This window comes from Chiloscyllium plagiosum, unplaced genomic scaffold (assembly GCF_037043375.1).
Source record: "Chiloscyllium plagiosum isolate Xiang-an unplaced genomic scaffold, Cpla_swu_hap1 HiC_scaffold_29, whole genome shotgun sequence".
In the NCBI taxonomy this organism is placed as follows: domain Eukaryota; kingdom Metazoa; phylum Chordata; class Chondrichthyes; order Orectolobiformes; family Hemiscylliidae; genus Chiloscyllium; species Chiloscyllium plagiosum.
Genome location: NW_028270167.1, coordinates 23,796,990 through 23,820,586, shown reverse-complemented (window position 1 = coordinate 23,820,586; position 23,597 = coordinate 23,796,990). Strand labels below are relative to the sequence as shown.

Below are 23,597 nucleotides of genomic sequence, written 5' to 3'. Positions count from 1 at the left end.
TGCAGGAGGAACATTGCACTGCCTTCACTGCCATCCCTCTAAAGCTAACTTTTATGCAAAGCAAATGAGAAAAGTTTCTAAATTGTTGAGAAATGATGTAGAGAAACAAAGCACAGGACTCCCTCATACCTAAGTAATTAGTTTAAAACCTCATGCAAAACTCTAGTTATAATGTATAACCAGCATGGTTCAAATGAAACCTATTCCATCGGATCAGCTCTCTCCTTCCCAGCACTGGTGCCCCATTAATTGAAATCCAGTCCTCTCAAAACAATTTTTGAGCCATACATTTGCCTCTTTGATCTTATTTGTCCTAAATCAATCTGAATCTGGCTCAGGTCATAACATAGAAATAATTACCTTTGTAATTCTGTATTTGAATTGAACCCAAGCTGCTCGTAATCCTTCAGCAGAACCAGTTTCCTAGTGTAATTTATGTCATTGGTACCTATGTTGATCATGTTAACTGGATTCTTCCCCTTCTACTCCAAGCATCTCTACAGTTCAGACAAGATGTCCTGAGCATTGGTACCAGGTAGGCAACACAGCCTACAGGGCTCTCCAATTTTACTAGCTTTTGCTACAGTGACCAGTATCTACTCCCCTCCCTCTGCTATCCGCTATTAGTACCATACTTCCCTTCACTCCCCCACTTGAACAGCATTCTGGACCACGCTGCTGTGGTTGACGCCTCCCAGACTATAACACTGTCTCAGTACTGAATTCAGGAAACAGATTATCAGCTGAAATCTCTGGAGCAAGGTTTGTATGCACACACATGCAAAAATGCTCAACTGAACCAAAGCTATTCCCAAAATCATCTTCTTTGGCTCACCATCTACCTTTTGATTGGTTTAGATTCTGTAAGGGCCACTCAAGCAATGTTTCAAACATCAACAAAAAAAAGTTGAATTCCAGAGGTGAGGTGAGAATGACCGCCCTTGACATCATGCCATTTCACCAAGTGTGACGTCAAGGAGTCTAAGCAAAACCAACTGAGAATCAGGGGAAAACTTACCGCTAGTTGGTATCATATTTAGCAAAATGCAAGGTACTTGTGGTTGTTGCAGTCAGCCATCTCAGCTCCAGGACATCACTGCAGGACATTGCTCTGAGATATCCCAAGGTCCAACTATCTTCCAATGTATTAACAGTGGCTTCTCTCCATCATAAAGGAAGGAAATGAGGATCTTCCCTGATGATTGCATGATGTTTAGCACCACTTACTACTCCTCAAATCCAGAAGCAATCCATGTCCAAATTCAGCAAAACTCAGATAATATCCAGGCTTGTGGACAATTGGCAAATGCCTTAAGTGCCAGATAATGACCACCTTGACAAATGAGAATCTAACCAATGTAAATCGATATTCATTGGCATTTCTCGAAATAAATCACTCACTCTCAAATTCCCGAAAGTCACAATTGACCAGACAGTGAACTGGACCAGCCATATGCACGCTGTGCCTTCAAGAGCAGGTCAGAGGCTAGGAATGCTGCAGTGAACTCACCTCCTAATTCCTGAACTCCAAAAGCCTGCTCACCATCTACAAGGCATCAATCAGGAGTGTGACAGAATATTCCCCCACTTGCCTGGATGAGTGCAGCTCCACAACATTCAAAAAGCTTGACACCATCCAGGGCAAAGCAGACTGCTTAACTGGCACGACATTCACAGCTGTTCACTCTCTTCACCACTTACACAGAGTAGCGGCTTATAAGATGCCCTGCAGAAATTCACCTTTGCACCTTCCATACAGACAGCCATTACAATCTCAAAGGACAAGAGCAGTAAATACATGTAAACACCATAACCTACAAGTTCTGTCCAAGCCACTCACCATTCTGATTTGGAAACATATCACCATTCCTTCACTATCCCAGTGCTAAAGTCTTGACACTTTCTCATGAACAGCACTGTGGGCATGCCTACAGTGTAGCTGAAGTGTAATCACTGTTCTAATGCCAGAAACACAGCAACTAATGTCCAAATATCATATTCCTACAAACACTAAACTGATGATGAACAGATAATCTAATTTCATAATAATAAAAGCTTAACAAAATTTAATTAAAAAGACAGAAAAATCTGCGAGAAAGTAGTTTCAAGGTTCTGTTTACAGGTTACCACAGTCACTGACTAAATGTATGATGTAATTTTCGACAACTGGTATAAACATAAAAGTTACCAAAAAGCTTTAAAACTTTGTGGAGCACTTGAAACATAAATAGGTTTTGCCACCTATTATCAAAAAACTTTGAAAGAACCACTGACTTCATTGAAAAACTCAAAGGAAATGCCAACAGGCCGTGTGGCTTTTCTACTCCTCCAATATACAAAGCAGTGTTTTCTTTTGTCATGTTTTTGAAAATAAAACTGTTTTAAGTTTACTGCGAATAATATTTATTGTGAAATTCAAATAACAATACTGCAGCTTCGTACAATGCTCTGTGCACATATCTTGTCAGCACTGTGAGATACTGTAAGCATTTTAAAATTCAGCTTCTGAAGCAATGGTATCTCTTCAAACAGAAGAGTTAAAATAGTTTTAAACATCTGGATAATCAACTGGGAGCTTCTGACCTGCTTTTGAAGCCACATTGTGTATATGGCTGGTCTAGTTCAGTGCCTGGTCAATTGTAACTAGCAGGATTTTGAAAATGGGTGAGAAATACCAATGAACATCAATGTACACTGGTTAGAATTTACTGAGATATTGTTCTGAGAAGACAATCTGATGAAATGCTTGATAGAAGAAGGTGACTTGGTGTGATGCTGACATCCATAGGACATTGCAGGAGAAGTAAGAGCAGTGCAACTTTTTTAAAATCAAAACTTATAACTTTCAAAGTGCTTATCAAACCCTTGTCAACAATATTCTACAGCTGAAAGGATGAGTTATATCAAAATGGCAAATATCTTAAACGCAGTCTATTTGATTTAGGCAGAAACCATTAGGGCAGAAAATATAAGAAAGTACAACATAATTTGTGCTTTATTTCAAAGGTCTATAAAGTGATCATCTATGTATTTGTGACTGGTGAACCAGGAGACAAATTATAATGTTCAGATTTGCACAACTATTTAATGAAACTTTGTATTTTTCTCAATCAAAAGTGGGTGCATTTATAAAATGATAACCTCACCTTCCTTCAGTACAATGACTGTCAGACATTATATTCATGTAGACAGAGTGGTTAACAAGGCATTTGGCATGTTTGACGTCACTGCTTAGATCACTGAGTAAGGGAGTAAGGACGTCATGTTGATGTTGGACAGGGTATTGGGTGGGGGAGAGGCACTTCTGTATAGTTCTGGTCTCCATGCTATAAGAAAGGTATTATTAAATTGGAGAGGGTTCAGAAAAAAAGAACCAGGATGTTGCTGGGACTGGAGGGTTGAGTTATAAGGAGAGGCTGGATAAGCTAGGACTTTTTTCACTGGAGCATAGGGGGTTGAGAGGTGACCTCACTGAGGTATAGAAAATCTTGAGGGACACAGATAAGGTGAATAGCAAAGGTATTTTCCCTAGGGTGGGGGAGTGCAAAATTAGGAGGCATATTTTTAAGGTGAGAGGAGAAAGATTTAAAAGGGACCTGAGGGGCGATGTTTTCACACAAAGGGGTGGTTATACATGGAATGAATTGCTCAGGAAAGTGATGGATGCAGGTATAGTCACAACGTTTAGAAGACAACTGAATAGGTACATAAATATGAAAGGTTTAGAAGAATATGGGCCAAAGGCAGGCAAGTAGGACTGTTTAATTTGAGAAAATTAGTCAGCATGGAAGAGTTCGACTGAAGAGTCTGTTTCTGTGCTATATGACACCATGACTCTACAGGGGTTTGATTTATTGGCCAGCATTTACTGCCCATCTCTACTTGCTCTGGCAAAGCTGGTGGTGACCTGTTTTCTTCAAATACTGCAGATCTTAGGGTTACAAAGAGAGATCTAGGATTGTGACCCAGTAACATTGACAGAACAGTGATATAGTTCTAAGTCAAGATGATGCAGGACTTGGAGGGGAAATTGGGGGTGGTGGTGTTCCTATTTATTTGCTGACCCCTGCCCTTCTAGGAAGTTTAAGTCATTGGTTTGGAAGGTGCTGGGTATCAGTTGAGGTACTTATTTCATTGCCCAACTTTTTAGCTGGTCTCCCTTGACTTCCAGCAGCCAGCCAATAGGTCTACTTTGCAAGGCGAAGAATAATTAAGAAAAGGTACAGGGTTGTCAAAAAGCCCAAAAGCTGGTTGAAACCACCCATGCCACACCTCATTTACAACTCCATTATGACCTGTTAAATCCACCTGCTGCTTGCCTTCTATCTCAATGCTCCATATGATGCAACTTTCCTGAGGAAGATCTATCAGCAGGCATCCTTTAGGTGTAGGAAAAGAAAACATAAGGACTCAATAAAAAGTTAATTGTGGAAAACCTCATCTGTTGAATGACAGGCTTTGAACTATCACCATATACATGCTTCTTGCTTAAACAGATTTGGGACAAGCCAGAACTCTTGCACAACAAGCCTCTACCACTGAAGCCTCAGTACAAATACATTATGCACTTGTGGGGAGACTCAAAGAATGCAGTATATTATTGAGCTGTGTCCCTCTACAGATTAATTGGCGGATAAGAGCTCCAAAGTTAAGCCGTTCATACCGCTAAGCAAGAAAGCAGTTGTGAGGTTTCTAGATTTATTGGCATCTTGTCCTATCATATCTTTGGCCCCTCAACTGGTATTGTGTCCTCAGCTTGTTTTCAGTGATGAGTTGCAGGAAACTTGCGAAATGCACAGACCTAAAGTTAAATTCCAAAGACTATATTAATATTATAGTTGACACAATAGCACATTAAAATTGACAACTACTCTTCGTCAAAGAGAGTTACACACAGCCTAACAAGAAGCAGTTAAGTGTGGAAGGTGATAGCTTGCAGCCAACTTCCTCATGTACTGTCAATTTCCACAATTTTTAGCTCCTCAGTTCCAATCCCATCAGCTCCTATAAACTGGAATTTAGGTAACTTTTCCTTTGGTGCATAAATGATTATTCTTAAGAATGGATATGACCTTGTGACACTTGACATAAATGGCACACACAAACAGCAAAATATGTTCTTCTTAAGAAGTGTCCCCTCATAAGATTTTATTTTATATCGATTTAGACAGTACAGATAATGCCATTTATCTTATTATTCCCTGTATCACAGAGTATGTTAGAAAGTTATAAAAGTATTTGAATCAGCTGGTCCTCAGTTAAATGACCCAGACTTCCTGAATAGGTATTAAGCAAATCCTTTTATTTTTAAAAGTTCTATTTACCTTTTTCATTTATTGTGGCATTATACAGTGATGACATGACAATTTTCATTACAATTCAGGTTATTACCCTGTGCATTTGCGTACTGAGGAAAAATAAGTGTGATGAGCATTTTTTTCTGATAACGTCCCTTTAAGTTAATGTTAGCACAGGCTCGGAAGTTGAATGTAGAGAGAGCATTTCTATCACATCAACAGCAGAGAACCCACATCCTGCTGCAGTGCAGTTATGAAATGTTGATGTTTAGCAACTGATCGAAAATATAATCTCAAGTTTCAATCTTCATTCACTACTTTCCAAACCAATTATAGCACACTACTTTAGAACTAAGAATTTGGGTTTGAAATTAGACAACGAGAAGCTATACCATTATCACTCAGTTAGTTATCAAGCATTTAGAATTTTCAAAGTTTCAGCCACCCAATTCAAGAATTATTATTGTAGGAAAATCAGAATAATTAACTGCTAACAGTAACAATTTAAAGTAATGCTGTAGTTCTACTGCAGATTTGCAATTCTCAATAGTCCATCCTTGAAATTATCAAGTACTATCTGGGAAATGCAAAGATTTTAAATTAATTCTGACTAGTGTTGAGTTAACATTAGAGAGATAACTAAGATGATCAAAATACAGTTACATCTACAGTATAATAAGGGATTTACAATTAATATTTACATTCTTCAACCTCTTCTTATTCATTAATGTGAATAAGTCACTGGCCAGAAAACAAAATACACAGGCTTTAATGTTTACCTCTTCTCCTCAGCCAACCTCATCATTTCTTTCTTGTGATCTCTGCCTGTGCACTACAATTCTTAAACCAAAATGATGTTTGTTTCAGTGCTTTCCTGTAATTGAAATGACAGTTACCTTATAGATTAAAAAAAAGCTCTCCAATAGCTAAGATGGATTCTTGTGTCCCAGTTTAGACATAGACACACAGTCCTGGATCCTGGGGGGTGGGGAGCAAGAGGAGGGGCACAGCATTTTGATTTAAATTATTATTTTTGGGGGGAAGAAACTTCTAGGTATCATTAAAACGAATGGCACACAACTATACAAGTTCAAAACTAACCTCACACATCTTATGTCTACCTGAATCCTAAAGACCAAAGGTTGCATTATTAGAATTTTCCTCATGTTGATTAGAATCCTTTATCTAATGAATTGGAATTCAAAATAGATCAATTTCATAGCATTTTTAGCCCTCAAATAAATAAAGAAATCAAAATTATATTTCAACAGATGATAAAAATGCTTTCACAAACTAATTAATTACTGAATTACACATTTCAGTCATATTAGTTTGGGAGTCTCGGCTGTTGTCTAAAATTCTGTTCACCCTCAGGTTTACAGTACGACACTCTCTGGTCACATGTCAGTCCCTTCCTTTAAACTAATACGATTGTTCAATGTTTTCAGTAGTAAGCACGAGTGGATCTCTTTCCATGGAGCTTTTCTTCTTAATGAAATACTGTTGAAAACTACAAAATGTGTCTTTAAAACATGGCCATTGCTCACCTTTTGTCAAACCTTTTAATCTAGTTCATCCAACTACCACAGCCAACTCGTCATCTAATGCTAGGTAATTTATTTTGGGTTCAGTTTTTTAAGCTTTCTTAGCTTTACTGGTATTCCGACTAAAAAAAAAACTTTTTTTCTAATCAAGTAAGTCTTTACATCTAAACTTATAGAACAATTGATTAGTGCTACAAAATGTCCATGTAAGGAAATGAAACTCCTTACATCCCTGATAAATTTAACAGGTGACCTTAATATAAGCAGTGACCTGCAAATGAAGTGAAATCAGACCACAGAACTCAATTTACCAACCAGTCAGGGACAAGGTCCTTTCTAACTGTGAAATGAAAAGCAAAGCAAATTACCAGTTTTCAAATATTAGGAGTGTGTTTATCTTCCTCAACCAATTCCACACTTTTTTTCATATAGCTGATATATCTGTCAATTTGTTTTTATTATAAGACCTTTAAAAATTATTGATCATTCTAAAATTACAGGTTATTTCTTCTTCCATGTACTTAAAGTGACTTCAATGTCAAAATTCAAATTGCGTGAATTTATCCAATGATGAGTAACTTATAAACCTATACTCAGTGTGTGCAGAGAAATTACCAAAGAAATACTGCAACACTAATTTTTTAAGAATGTAACAATTAAGAACACAAAAATGCTTTAATAAAATTAAGACCTTACCAAGAATACATCTAATATTTCCTTTGACATTCAAAAATGACAGAATTTCAAGAGATATTGTGGACACTAAAATCTATACAATTCAAGTACTGCCATCAAGTGGTTACAGTAAATGATTGCTTTATAAAGTATAGAGAAGATGCAGCTATTGCTGGCCAAGGCCATTGAGTGCACAGATGTCAGTGTAATTAAATTTAATCATTGCTCTTGAACTATCAGTTACCTTTCCTCTCGTATGTATGGAGTCAGGAACCGAGAAGAGTCATCATCATGGCTGCTTTGTTGGCTACTCTGCTGGCTGCTGAAGATTGAAAAAGAATTGTTGTTAGCTTAGTAACGTTAAAAGTAACGGCAATTTAAAGTTTGGTACAGTTATAGTTGTATTATTCAAACTTGCTTTTACATGACTGCGAGATTCTTTTCCACAATTGTTAGATTTAACCTCCAATTTATCGAGAAACGTAATCTATCAGCAGTTCTGCTACCAGAGGTACAAATTACTTACATGTGTCACCTGCACCTATTAACTCATATGATTGTACACTTTATATCAGAAATGTGCTATTAATCCTTAATATTTGGCAATACTGAGGTCTAATTTGGTAGAATTACCCCGTTTCAATACAATCATTTATTTGTCAATTAATTTACCAATTGTTAGCCATTTTTGACTGATTGAAAGGCTTGACTATGTAGGTCAAGATTGTGCAGTAAAAGTGACAACAAGGTTATCCATCCATGTTCACAATTATTTAAGCAACTTTCAGTGACTGCACATGCACAATTAAAGAAAGAGTCAGCAAATTATTGTCTGGACTGTTCTGGTCCTCCAGACTTATTTTACCTGTACCTCACAAAGAAAGTCAAAATTCAAATATATGAAATGTCATGAATTTTCAGCATTTGATCATTAGATACCTATGAATTATACCAGAAACCATTTTTTTACATCAATTTAGAGATATGGGTGTTGCTCACCATCCATTTTTTACCTAAATGTCCTTGAGAGGGTGGTGAAAAGTTACACCTCAAACCACTGCAGTTCATGTGGTGCAGGTGCATTCACAATACAATAAGGAGAGGAGTTCCAAGATTCTGACCCAGTTGTGAAGGAACAGTGATACAGTTACAATACAGTGTTACGACATGGGGTAAACCCTCCTGCTTAATTGAAACCAGTAACACAGAAAAGATTTATCCCATGTGTGAAAATTCAAGAAGCCAAGAACTATTTAAGGTAAAAATTAACAACTTTATTCTTAAAGAATAACTGAAAGGAATTAACTAATAACTATTTACAAATCCTTCCTCTAACCTATCTTTTACTTTCCCCTCTACAATACTGGTCTGATAAAAATCTCAATTAAAATTTACAAAACAAAACTTCTTCTTATCTCAAAACCAGGCAGCTTTCAGTTCTGCTCTGTATTCCTGTGTTCTTTTCTTCTTCGGGATTCTGCTTCACAGGTTATTGATCGATAAAGGTACCTTTAAGAGAGCTCTCTTTCAGGCAGTTTTACATGCTGGTGGCTTGGCAGTTCGCCTCTCAACTGTTCAATTTTCCCCAGTCTCAAACCCCAAAGCATCAAATGTTGTCACTGGCTTTTTAAGATTGTCAATATACTAAATTCAAATTGGATTGGAGTTTGTTTTTTTTTGCGGGGGGGGTATAATTTAAACTGATTGGCCTAATTCAAATCTGTTTTTGTCTCCAGGCAACCAGCTACCCTAACTGCTGGACCAAAAGGTTACATTATACTTTTTTTTCAGAACACTTGTCAGGTAGTTCTGTTGCTTTTGACTCTCTTAAAAGTATAGTACATCCACATCTTCATAACAACAGGATGGTGAGTGGTAAGACTGATGTACTTGTGACCTTTGCCCTTTCAGGTGGAATAGGTCACAGACTTGGAAGATGTTATCTAATTGGACTTGTTGAGATGTTGCACTGCATCACATAGATGGTAGACATTATTGCTTCCATTCATTAGTGGTGAAGAGAGTGAATGTTGAAAATGTTAGTTATGGTGCCAATAAAGCAGGTTGCTTTGTTATGAATAGGACAGAGTTTCTTTATTGCTTTTGCAGTTGTATTCATTCAGGTAAATGGGGAATATCCCATTGCACCTCTGAATTCAGACGATAAGACGTAGGAGCAGATGTATGCCATTCGGACCATCAAAGCTTAGTGGCTCAGTGGTTAGCACTGCTGCCTCACAATGCCAGGAACCTGGGTTTGATTCTCACTTCTGGCAACTGTGTAGAGTTTGCACATTGTCCCTGTCTTTGCATGGGTTTCCTCCATATACCCCAGTTTCCTCACTTAATCCAAAGATGTACAGGTTAGGTGGATTGGCCATGCTAAATTTCCCATAGTGGTCAGGGATGTGTAGGTTAGGTGCATTAGTCAGGAATAAATGTAGACTAATAGGATAGGGGAATAGGTCTGGGTGAGTTACTGTTTGGAGAGGTTGGTGTGGACTTGGGCTAAATGGCCTGTTTCCACACTGTAGGGATTCTATAATTTTATGAAAAGTCTGTGTTGCATTCCAAGAAATCATAGCTGATCTGGTAATCCTCAACTGTGCTTTGCTGCCTTGAATATGCTTAACCACCCAACTCTTTGATTCCTTAGTAAAATTAAAATTCAATTCCTTCAGAGAAGAAAGTCCTCTTCATCTTGTCTTAAATGGGTAACCTATTACACTGAAATTATGCCCCTTCTTCTTGACTTCCCATCAAGAGGCAACAATCGATCCTGTCGAGTTCCCTGAGATTTTCAATGCTTCAATAAGATCACCTCTCATTCTTCTAAAGTCCGATGAGTACAGGCCGAACTTGCTCTACGTTTTCTCATAAGGTAGTCCTTCCATACTTAGAATCGATCAATGAACTTTCTCTGGACTGTCTCCAATGGCAATGTATCTTACCTTAGATAAAGGACGAAAACTGTTCACAGTACTCCAATTGTGGTCTAACTAGCGTCTTGTATAGTTTTAGGAAGAGTTTCCCTATTTTTCTAATGTGTCATTCTATTTGAAATAAAGGCTAATATTCCATTTGTCTTTCCTATTATCTGCTGACCTTATATATTTTTTGTTCACTCTCTTAAATATCTATGTCTCTCTGCAGAATCTTTATGCCATCTTCACTATTTGTCTTCCCACCTGCAGTTGCAGTTCTGAACAAGAGTTATACCAGACTCAGAAGCATTAACTCTGTTTCTCTCTCCACAGATACTACCAGACTTAAGTTTCTCTGTTTATTTCAGGTTTCTACCATCCACAGTATTTGGCTTTTCTTCCTTGTTATACTGTATACATCAATTAAGATTCATTACCCAGTTTACACTGATTCTCGAGGATGTGGAGGAAAATAGCTGTTTTAGCTCTCAGATAACTGCATGTTCAAGTGAAAAAGCCAGAAGGTCTGTGAATAAGTGCAAGTATAATTAGCATCTTTTCATTTGTTGCAAAAATCCAGATAGAGGCATAGAGTCATACAGCACAGAAACAGACCCTTCGGACCAACCAGTCCATACCAAACATAATCCCAAACTGAATTAGACCCATCTGCCTGCTCCTGACCCATATTCCTCTAAACCTTTCCTATTCATTCACTTATGAGTGTCTTTTAAACTATGCCTGTATCCACCACTTTCTCAGTAAGTTCATTCCGCACGCGAACCACCCTCTGTGTAAAGCATTTGCCCACATGTCTTTTTTAAAGCTTTCTCCTCTCACCTTAAAAATATGCCCCCTACTCTTGAAATTCCCTATTCACGTATTAGTATTGTTTTAATGGCATGCATACAAAAATAATGAATATAAAAACTGAGTGTCAAAATATGGCACTACCCATACGTAATCTTTAGGAAGTTCCTCCAGGGTCAGGAGTGTTTTAATTTATGCAAAATTGATGTCTATTGGTATAAAAGCAATCACACAGCATGTGAATTAATGCTTATTGCATTATCACTATTCTGTAAATGCCACATTTATGATGGGAAGGTGATTATGAAAGTTTCCACTAGGTGTCAGCTTTGGCCATAAACAAGTATACTCTGCATTGTAGAAATTTTCAGTTCTGATTTAAATAAGAAAGTGCATTTGATTTTATATTCCAATATTGTAATTATGGAACTAACATTGAATTAAACTTTATTTTGAATGAGGTTTCTTCTACCTTGGAAATACATTTTCCATTCTCCATGATGATCAGAGGATTAGAGAGGGTGAACAATGAGAGCTTTTTTCATCGGATGGTAATGGCTAGCATGAGGGGACATAGCTTTAAATTGAGGGGTGATAGATGTCAGAGATAGGTTCTTTACTCCGACTAGTAAGGGCATGGAATACCCTGCTTGCAGCAATAGTAGACCCGCCAACTTTAAAGGCACTTAAATGATCTTTGGATAAACATATGGATGGTAATGGAACATTGTAGGTTAGATGGGCTTCATATTAGTTTCACAGGTCGGTACAACATCGAGGGCCGAAGGGCCTGTACTGCATTGTAATGTTATGTTCTATATGTTCCATCTGCACTCAGCACAATTCCCATGAAGAACAGTCAGTCATAATTTCATATTTTTTCTCTGGACAGAATTCCAGGGCAAAAGAACTTGTTCCTCTTATTTAAATTTGCTTCAATGAATAATTCCTTCACAATGGTTAAAATCAGCTTTTCATACCGGGATCGTTCTGCTGTGATTACTGCACTCATTCAAAGTAATTGGTAGACTTTGTTTGGGTGTGCTTAACGCTTGGGTGATATTTCCCAATTGTTAAAAAACACTGATTTTGCTGTAGTTTGTGATGTGCTCATTAGCACTTTCAAAGGCAGGGAAGTGATTCAATTATCAATGCTTTTTGGTTGAAAGCAATACATGTAGCAAAGTGAGATCATTAAGGAAAAAAACAACTAACACTCAGCTCTATGGGTCAGGCCGCAGTCTGTGGGAGTCAGCTGCACAGCTAACTATAGTACATGGTGTAACCACAAACTGCAATGTTAAGTTGTTTGTTTGCTGAATGGGAAATTTATAATTGGGTGGAAATCGAAATTTGGTGCAGAGGGGAAGAAGGAGATGATCCTTGGTGTTTTTAACATTTGTAGTTTATTGCATTAATTTGAAGCAGGAAGTTCTTGAAATTCTGAAGTGTTTGAGAACTTAGTGCAAGCTACTGTGTAAAATAAATTAAAATAGACTTTATATGGCATAAAGCGTAGACTAAAATAACAGATACCTAAACCACACTAAACAGCATGGGATTGTGTAGTAATATCCAGCTGTCTCGGATAAACAACCCATCAACCCAGTGACATCACACAACAGTACATTGGTGTGTAGTAGATGTTCCTTTGTTTTAATGTGGGTAACAGTAATTTATTTTTAAGAAAAGCAGTCCATCCAAGGAGGGGCATTGAGCACACTGATTAGGTACTGATGCTTAGTAATGCCAACAGCATGAGTTCAATCCACATAAAAGATGAGATAGTTCTCTAAGCCTATCTCTCTTCCTTAACCCATTGTGGTATCATGGAGCGATGACTAGCAAATCCTAGACAACAAAGAAATCACAGACATACAAAAAACAGAAAGAAAGACACACACAGACCGACCGACTACATAAACAAATGTATATGAAAGACTAGAAATCAACATCTTTTCTAAACTGTCAGGTGTGTTGCCGCTAGGTAATCAGAAACACACTGTGCAGGAATAAACAAGTTATACGCATACAGAACTTCCTTCAAAATGCATATATGCACAGCTCTTAAAGAGACTATGCAGTGCAACAAGCTAGCCGCACATAGCAAGAGAAATTATGAAGAACATCAATAGAGATGGCAGGAGAGTAAACAGGAGTTTTTGGACAATAGCAATGCCCAAGATACCATAGCTACTAGAAATATCATTTACCTAAGCAACTCTGGCATAAAGTCATTTTGCAACAGTGCAGGTTATAAAAACTCCAAAATATATTGAAGGAGAGAAGTAGATTCACAATTTTTACATAGCCTACAGAACACAATCAGATCCCAGAGAAAGAAACACAGATTCAAGAAGGGGAGGATGTGTTTGATATGGCACCAATGGTGAGGAAGACGTTGAGAAACTGATCACACAGACACTCGTCCTGTCGAATAGGAATGATGTACTCACTATCTGCAAGACAAAGAGGAAGACAGCCTGAATATATACCAAGAAACTATGTTTTTCTATTGTTTCCCCTGTTTGAAAATCAATGGGGTAAGTGAATGGGATTCGATAATTAGGGAGCTGATGCATGTCCACTGCAGCCACAAGAAACAGTTTTGAAGGGTATGTTACCTATTCTGTGTCAGGTAGTTTGATAATAAGGCAAAAGACGGAAAATTACAGGCCGATTAGCCTTACTTCAGTCATGGGTAAGACTTTGGAGTCTATTGTGAAGCATCAGATTTCCAAATACTTGGAAATGTCTGGTAAAATAGGGCAAAGTCAGCAGAGAATCATAGAGACGTACACACTGGAAACAGACCCATCAGTCCAACCGATCCATGTCGACCAGATATCCCAACCCAATCTAGTCCCACCTGCCAGCACCCAGCCCATATCTCTCTAAACCCTTCCTTTTCATAAACCCATCCAAATGCCCCTTAAATGTTGCAATTGTACCAGCCTCCACCACTTCCTCTGGCAGCTCATTCCATACTCGTACCACCCTCTGTGTGAAAAAGTTGCCCCTCAGGTCCCTTTTATATCTTTCCCCTCTCACCCTAAACCTATGCCCTCTAGTTCTGGACTCCCCGACCCCAGGGAAAAGACTTTGTTTATTTATCCTATCCATGCCCCTCATGATTTTGTAAACCTCTATAAGGTCACCCCTCAGCCTCTGACGCTCCAGGGAAAACAGCCCCAGCCTGTTCAGCCTCTCCTTATAGCTGAAATCCTCCAACCCTGGCAACATCCTTGTAAATCTTTTCTGAACCCTTTCAAGTTTCACAACATATTTCCAACGCAATATTCCAACAGTGGCCTAACCAACGATCTGTACAGCTGCAACATGACCTTCCAACTCCTGTACTCAATACTGTGAACAATAAAGGAAAGCATACCAAACGCCTTCTTCACTATCCTATCTACCTGCAACTCCACTTTCAAAGAGCTATGAACCTGCACTCCAAAGTCTCTTTCTTGAGCAACACTCCCTAGGTCCTTACCATTAAGTGTGTAAGTCCTGCTAAGATTTGCTTTCCCAAAAGGCAGCACCTCGCATTTATCTGAATTAAACTCCATCTGCCACTTCTCAGCCCATTGGCCCATCTGATCAAGATCCTGCTGTAATCTGTGGTAACCTTCTTCACTGTTCACGACAGCTCCAATTTTGGTGTCATCTGCAAACTTACGATCTGTATCTCTTATGCTCACATCCAAATCAGCAAAGGTTCATCAAGGGGAGGTCATGTCTGACAAATCTGCTAGAAGTTTTGGAGTAATTCACAATAAGATTAAACTAAAGAGAGCTAATGGATGTCATCTACCTGGACTTCAGGAAGCCTTTGACAATGTGCCATACACGAGGCTGTGGCGTAAGATCAGGGCCCATGTGTTAGAGGCAACGTGCCATGGATAGAAGATTGGCTGTCAGGTAGAAAGCAGAGAGTGGGGATAAAACGGTCTTTCTCAGGATGGCAGTAGGCGACAGGTGGTGTTCTGCAAGGCTCAGTGTTGACCATGATTTTTCACTTTATACATTAAAGATCTAGAAGAAGGAACTGAGGGCATTCTGGCTAAGTTTGTAGATGACATAAAAATAGGGAGCAGGACAGGTAGTACTGAGGAGGCGGGGAGGCTGCAGAGGATTTTGACAGGTTAGGAAACTGGGCAAAGAAGTGGCAGATTGAATATAATGTGGCAATGTATGATGTCATGCACTTTGGTAAGAAGAATAGAGGCATGAACTATTTTCAAAACGGGAAGAAAGTTCAGAAGTCTGAACTACAAAAAGACTTGGGAGTTCTAGTCCAGGATTCTCTGGAAGGTAAACTTGCAGGTTGAGTTAGTAATTAGGAAGGCAAATGCAATGTTGGCATTTATGTTGAGAGGACTGAATATAAAAGCACGGGTGTACTTCTGAGGCTCAAAAAGGCTGTGGTCAGACCATATTTGGTGTATTGTGTGCAGTGTTTGGCCCCTTATCTCAAGAAGGATGTACTGGCCTTGGAACAGGTTCCGCACCCACTCCCAGCTCCACACCTACACCAGGTCCTAGCTCCCAGCCCTGCCGAGTTTTCACCATCCCCCCAGACCTCCCTCTCACTGAGGACGAATGATCAGTCCTCAGGAAAGGCCTTACCTTTATCCCCCCATCCACGCATCAATGAATTGAATACACATCATGATGCCGAACACTTCTTCCGCTGCCTCCATCTCCGAGCTTACTTTCACACTCAGGACACCCACCCACATTCCAAGGACCCCTTCACACGCCTCCAACACACTCCATCCACCTGGCCCCCCACTGCTGGCCTTCTACCCACCCTCGATCTCTTCATTTCCAACTGCCGCCGAGACATTAACGGCCTCAACCTCCCCACTCCAACCGCTCACCCTCACAACACGCAGCCCTCCACTCCCTCCGCTCCAATCCCAACGTCACCATCAAACCAGCTAATAAAGAGGGTGCAGTGGTAGTTTGGCGCACTGACCTCTACGCCGCTGAAGCCAGACGTCAACTCGAAGACACCTCCTCCTACCGCCCCCTCAACCATGACCCCACCACCATCATCTCCCAGACCATACAGAACCTCATCATCTTAGGAGATCTCCCACCCACAGTCTCCAAACTTGTAGTCCGGGAACCTCGCACTGCCCAATTCTACCTCTTTCCCAAGATCCACAAGCCTGACCACCCGGGCCGACACATTGTCTCAGCATGCTCCTGCCCCACCGAACTCATTTCTACCTACCTCAATACTGTCCTACTCCCCCTAGACCAGGAACTCCCCACATATGTTCAAGACACCACCTACACCCTCCACCCCCTCCAAGACTTCCTTTTACCCGGCCCCCAACGTCTCTAAGCCCTCCGTTTCTTCCTCTCCCGATGTCCCCAACAGTATCCTTCCATTGACACACTCATTCATTTGGCTAAATTGGTCCTCACCCTCAACAATTTCTCCTTCGAATCCTCCCACTTCCTCCAGACCAAATGGGTAGCCATAGGCACACATATGGGCCCCAGCTATGCCTGTCTCTTTGTCATCCACGTATAACAGTCCATCCTCCGTAGTTATACCAGCACCACTCCCCACCTCTTCCTCTGCTACATCGATGACTGCATCGGCGCCACCTCATGCTCCCGCGAGGATGTTGAGCAGTTCATCAACTTCACCAACACATTCGACCCCAACCTTAAATTCACCTGGACCATCTCTGACACCTCCCTCCCCTTCCTGGACCTCTCCATCTCCATTAATGATGACCAACTTGACATTGACATTGACATTTTTTACGAACCCACCGACTCCCATAGCTACCTGGATTACACCTCTTCCCATCCTACCTCCTGCAAAAATGCCATCCCGTATTCCCAATTCCTCTGCCTCCACTGTACCTACTCCCAGGAGGACCAGTTGCACCACAGAATTCACCAGATGGTCTCCTTCTTTAGAGATCGCAATTTCCCTTCCCACGTGGGCATCAATTCCCTTCCCAACCCCAGGGCATCAATGTGGATTTCACCAGTTTCCTCATTTCCCCTCCCTCCACCTTACCCCAGTTCCAACCTTCCAGCTCAGCACTTTCCCTCCAACGCATCTCATCCACATCCCGCACCTCCGCCCTCAAACCCCACCCCTCCAACCGTAACAGGGACAGAAACACCCTGGTCCTCACTTTCCACCCTACCAACCTTTGCCTAAACCACATCATTCGACGACATTTCTGCCACCTCCAAACGGACCCCAACACCAGGGATATATATCTCTCCCCACCCCTATCCGTTTTCCGCAAAGACCATTCCCTCCGTGACTACCTGGTCAGGTCCACACCTCCCTACAACCCACCCTCCCGTCCTGGCACCCTCTCCTGCCACCGCAGGAATTGCAAAACCTGTGCTCACACCTCCTCCCTCACCTCCAGCCAAGGGCCCCAAAGGAGCCTTCCACATCCATCAAGTTTCATCTGCACATCCACCAATGTCATTTATTATATCCGTTGCTCCCAATGCGATCTCCTCTACATTGGGGAGACTGGACGCCTCCTCACAGAGCACTTTAGGGAACATCTCTGGGACACCCACACCAATCAACCCCACCGTCCCGTGGCCCAACATTTCAACTCCCCCTCCCACTCTGTCAAGGACATACAGGTGTTGGGCCTCCTCCACCGCCGCTCCCTCACCATCCGATGCCTGGAGAAAGAACGCCTCATCTTCCACCTCGGAACTCTTCAACCCCAGGGCATCAATGTGGACTTCACCAGTTTCCTCATTTCCCCTCCCCCCACCTTACCCCAGTTCCAACCTTCCAGCTCAGCACTGTCCTCATGATCTGTCCTACCTGCCAATCTCCCTTCCCACCTATCCGCTCCACCCTCCTCTCTGACCTATCACGTTCGTCCCCACCCCCATTCACCTATTGTACTCTTTGCTACCTTCTCCCCAGCCGCGCCCCCTCCCCCCACCCCTTATCTCTCCGCCCTGGAGACTCCCTGCCTCTATCCCAGATGAAGGTCTTTTGCCCGAAACGTCAATTTTCCTGCTCCTCGGATGCTACCTGACCTCTTGTGCTTTTCCAGCACAAGAACAGATTCAGAGGAGGTTCACAAGAATGGTCCCAGGACCGAAAAGCTTAACATATAGACTCTGGGTCTATACTCAATAGAGTTTAGAAGGATGAAGGGAGTTTTAATTGAAACTTACTGTCCTGGACAGAGCAGTCACTGATAAGATGCTTCCATTGCTAGGAAAGGCTTGGACCAGAGGACGTAGCCTTAGAGTAATGGGAAGGCCATTGAAATCAGAGATAAGGAGAAACTTCTTCAGCCAGATAGCAGTGAATCTATGGAATTCAATGCCACATAAGGCTGTGGAGGACAGGTCATTGAGTATATTTAAGATGGAGATAGATAGGTTCTTGATTGTCAAAGGAATCAAGGATTGTGGGGAGAATGCATGAGAATGGGGTTGAGAAACTTATCAAATATGATTGAATGGTAGAGCAAACTCAGTGGGCTGAATGGCCTAATTTCTACTCTTGTCTTATGGTCTAATAATCTGGAAACAGTTGGGAAATCCAGTTATCATCATCCACTGCAGAACAAAACACAATAGAAGAGTTCTACCAACACGGTTTGCAGCTAAATTTAAAAGCAAGCTCCCATGGATGGCAGTCTATGGATTACTGGACAAGTCATGTACAAATTGGCAAAGGTTCAGACAGATCAGAAAAGTCAACATATGGCTACAGGATTGACGTGGGAACAAGGGACTAATTTTTGTGAATACTGGTGCTAATACTGGGACTGGAAGAAGCTGTACTGATGGAACTTGTTTCACCTGAATCAAACTGGGTTCAGAATTCAAAAGAGAAAGGGGAAACAGGGGAGTGGAAAAGGTTTTAAACAAATATTTTCTTTCTCTCATCCTTCAAGAAATGGAACAAGCTTAAATAAACAATTGCAATATAAACTTCGGTGTATCTTTAGTATAGTTTAGTCTAAGTATGGATTTCAGATCTTAGAAATAGCAACCTGTAGATTTTTTTATATTTGTCAGTATTTAACTTGCCAGTATTTTTTAAACAATTTTTTGAAAGGTTTGTGTACACACTAGTAGACTTCTTCATTTACCATAGATGTTTTGTGACACAACAAGAGAAATAATGGGGTCGCATGGTATGTAAATACTTCTAGAACATTTCTTTTTAAACTTAAGGGAAACACCAAGCTTAGAGAGGGAGAATTTTGGTTCCAGTTCCACTTTTAAGTTCTCGGGAGTCCTGTGAAATCCTTGGAATAGGATTCCTGCATAAATCAGTCTTTTTGAAAAGGGCGGGATATATAGTTAATAAAGTTATCTTACAGTGAAGAGTTAATGTTTGTCCCAGACTAGAGGTGTTAGGGTAAAATCTTGACGAGGTTACTTGCAGATGAGTACATTTAAGATTTATTTAGTGGTATAAACCTACTAAAGGTGATGGATATAAATACACTTGTGTGAGTATTGTTTGAGTGGTATTTGGAGAACTCAACAAAATCGATGTTTCTTCTTTCAATTTATAAAGGGAATTTTGGGAATAGTGGGAATACACTTTTCCTCTGTGTTTGAAAATCATTGAATTAGTATTATAAGTAGATGGTTAATTTTATTTTGATTTCATTTCTTATGTTAATAAACCTTTGTTTTATTGTTAAACAAAAACTGCTGCATTGTGTGCTTATGTTCTAGGGACAGACCACTTTGGTAAAACTAAAACAAATCAAAATACAATCCAGTTAGCCATTTATCTGACTTATCCAGTAATAACATCAGCTGGGATCATAACACAAGGAGAGCACATGGACAGACTGACCTCAGTCATGACATAAATAGCTAGAAGTTAAACAGTCTATATAAAAATACACACCGTGGCCATCAAGGGAACTGGAGGCGATATTAGGTTACAAAGAAGCAGACTGAGCAGCAACTCCTGAGACTCCATTACATAAAGACCAGGACCGGAAATTAAATATTGCAGGCTTTAACATTTTAAGAGAAACTTGGAGGGGGTAGAAGTGGAGATGCAGTAGTTGTACTTAGTACAAAAGATAATGGGAGTAGAGAAATTGGTGTTGTCATCAATAACACAGAAACAGAAACCCAGTGTATGGAATTTTCTTAAATATTTAGAACAATTTACCCAAATGGACGTAGGTTACAGGCCACATGGCACAGTGGTTGGCACTGTTGCCTCACAGTGTCAGACCTGGGTTCAATTCCACCCTCAAGCAACTGTCTGTGTGTGGTTTGCACATTCTCTCCATGTCCGTGCGGGTTCCCTCCAGATATTCTGGTTTCCTCCCACAGTCCAAAGATGTGCAGGTAAGGTGAATTGGCCATGCTAAAATTGCCCATAGTGTTTAAGGGTGTTTAGGTTAGGTATATTAGTCATGGGAAATGCAGGGTTACAGGGTATGTGTGGGATGTTCTGCAGAGGAGAAAGTGAGGACTGCAGATGCTGGAGATCAGAGCTGAAAATGTGTTGCTGGAAAAGCGCAGCAGGTCAGGCAGCATCCAAGGAGCAGGAGAATTGACGTTTCGGGCCTGACCTGCTGCGCTTTTCCAGCAACACATTTTCAGTCATGTTCTGCAGAGGGTCAGTGTAGATTTGATAGCCTGAATTTTAGATTAGATTACATTACAGTGTGGAAACAGGCCCTTCGGCCCAACAAGTCCACACCGACCCGCCGAAGCGCAACCCAACCATACCCCTACATTTACCCCTTACCTAACACTACGGGCAATTTAGCATGGCCAATTCATCTAACCTGCACATCTTTGGACTGTGGGAGGAAACCGGAGCACCCGGAGGAAACCCACGCAGACACGGGGAGAACGTGCAAACTCCACACAGTCAGTCGCCTGAGGCAGGAATTGAACCCGGGTCTCTGGCGCTGTGAGGCAGCAGTGCTAACCACTGTGCCACCGTGCCGCCCACAATACTGTAGGGATTCTAATAATGGAATGAGGTCAAGGAAGAAATATACAAATAAATTAATAGAATTTTGTTGTAAAAAACAATCACCACAGGGGATCTCAACTGCTCCAAAAGTTAGTCAGCAAGAAGCAATTACAAATGGGATAAGCATATGGAATTCCTATTGCGGGATACAGGAACTCCTAGTTAGTGAGTATATAAGTAACCCAGAAAGGGAGGATTCAATTTCAGATCTCTTAAAGGGAGTGAAGTATAAATTGTGTAACATCATGGCAATAGTGATAGTAATAGACTGAAAATCAAACTTGCTCCAGTCCTTCTCAGATACCTTAACTTTTGTTTACAATAATGTCCTCATTGTTTCTGTTACGTGCTCTCACCTTAATCTCAAGAATTTTAATAACTTAAGTTTTATAGAACTAGAAAAGGTAGTTCACAACTGAGTGCAATTAGAGATGAGCAACAAATACCGGCCCAGCAAACAAAGTTCGCATCCCATGAATTTGTTTTTAAAAATTACTGACACATTTCAAGTCAAACAAGTCAATCAGGATCAACAATTTCAAATTTGTGTTTTCACTAATTTTTAAGCAAAACAGTATGGGTTGAGCAGTTGGTAATATATCCACAAAGTCAGAAGGCAATGGTTCAAACTCATTCCAAGATTTGTTTTTCGAAGACCAACCAAAGCAGAACCCTGTCAGTGTCATGAACAAAGAACAAAAGAAATTACAGCACAGGAACAGGCCCTTCGGCCCTCCAAGCCTGCACCGATCCAGATCTTCTATCTAAACTGTCGCCTATTTTCCAAGGATCTGTATCCCTTTGCTCCCTGTCCATTCATGTAGCTGTCTAGATACATCTTAAATGGCACTATCGTGCTCGCTTCTACCACCTCCGTTGGCAACGCGTTCCAGGCACCCACCACCCTCTGTGTAAAGAGCTATCCACGCTTACTTCCCTTATACCTTTCCACTCTCACCTGAACTCATGACCCCTAGTAATTGAGTTCCCCCACTCTGGGAAAAAGCTTCTCGTTATTCAACCTGTCTGTACCTCTCATGATTTTGTAGACCTCAATCAGATCTGTCTTTCTAATGAAAATAATCCTAACCTACTCAACCTCTCTTCACAGCTAGCGCTTTCCATACCAGGCAACATCCTGGTGAACCTCCTCTGCACCCTCTCTAAAGTGTCCACATCCTTTTGGTAATATGGCGACTAGAAGTTTACGCAGTATTCCAAATGTGGCTAAACAAAAGTCCTATGCAATTGTATCATGACCTGCCAACTCTTGTACTCAATACCTTGTCTGATGAAGGAAAGCATGTCATATGCCTCTTTGACCACTCTATTGACATGCATTGCCACCTGAACACCCAGATCTCTCTGTACATCAATTTTCCCCAGGGCTTTTCCATTTACCGTATAGTTTGCTCTGGAATTGGATCTTCCAAATGTAACAACTCGCAATTGCACTTCATCTGCCATTTCTCCAATCTATCTATATTCTGCTGCATTCTCTGACAATCCACTTCACTATCTGCTACTCCACCAATCTTAGTGTCATCTGCAAACGTGCTCATCAGACCTCCTCTACCTTCCTCCAGATCATTTATGTATATCACAAACAATAGTGGTCCCAGCATGGATCCCTGTGGAACAACACTGGTCACAGTTCTCCATTTTGAGAAACTCCCTTCCACTACTACTCTCTGTCTCATATTGTCTAGCCAGTTCTCTATCCATCTAGCTAGTACACTCTGGATCCCATGCAATTTCACTTTCTCCATCAGCCTACCATGGGGAACCTTATCAAATGCCTTACTGAAGTCCACTTATATGACACCTAAAGCCCTTTCCTCAATCAAGTTTGTCACTTCCTTAGAGAATTCAATTAAGCTGGTAAGACATGACCTTCCCTGCACAAAGCCATGCTGCCCATCACTAATAAGCTCATTTGCTTCCAGATATAAATAGATCCTATCCCTCAGTATCTTCGCCAGTCGCTTCCCTACCACTGACATCAGTGGCTCACTGATCCATAATACCTGAATTATCCTTGCTACCCTTCTTAAACAAGGGGACATTGGCAATTCTCCTGTCCTCGTGGACCTCACCCGTGTTCAAGGATGCTGCAAAGGTATCTGTTAAGCTCCCAGCTATTTCCTCTCTTGCTTCCTTCAGTAACCTGGGATAGATCCCATCCGGACCTGGGGACTTGTCCACCTAATGCCTTTTAGAATATCCAACTTTTCCTCCCTCCTTATGCCGACTTGACCCAGAGTAATCAAACATTTATCCCTAACCTCAACATCAGTCATGTCCCTTTCATCAGTGAATACCGATGCAAAGTACTCATTGAGAATTT

At 40.8% G+C, this 23,597-nt stretch overlaps 1 protein-coding gene and 1 long non-coding RNA gene across 15 annotated transcripts in view; one reads left to right on the top strand and one right to left on the bottom strand.

Annotated features, from left to right (window-relative positions):
* Positions 1-23,597, bottom strand: part of gramd1ba (GRAM domain containing 1Ba) — a 647,360-nt gene that overhangs the window by 345,238 nt on the left and 278,525 nt on the right. For 13 of the 14 annotated variants that reach the window (XM_087976426.1, XM_087976430.1, XM_087976415.1 and 10 more), the window contains one exon: positions 7,761-7,838. The exons of the other annotated variant lie outside the window; for it this stretch is intronic. In XM_087976426.1, the coding sequence (XP_087832552.1) occupies positions 7,761-7,838 (78 nt within the window). The remainder of the gene's footprint in view (positions 1-7,760; positions 7,839-23,597) is intronic. 14 annotated transcript variants of the gene reach the window in all.
* Positions 1-23,597, top strand: part of LOC148142270 (uncharacterized) — a 364,445-nt gene that overhangs the window by 272,941 nt on the left and 67,907 nt on the right. The window lies entirely within an intron of this gene.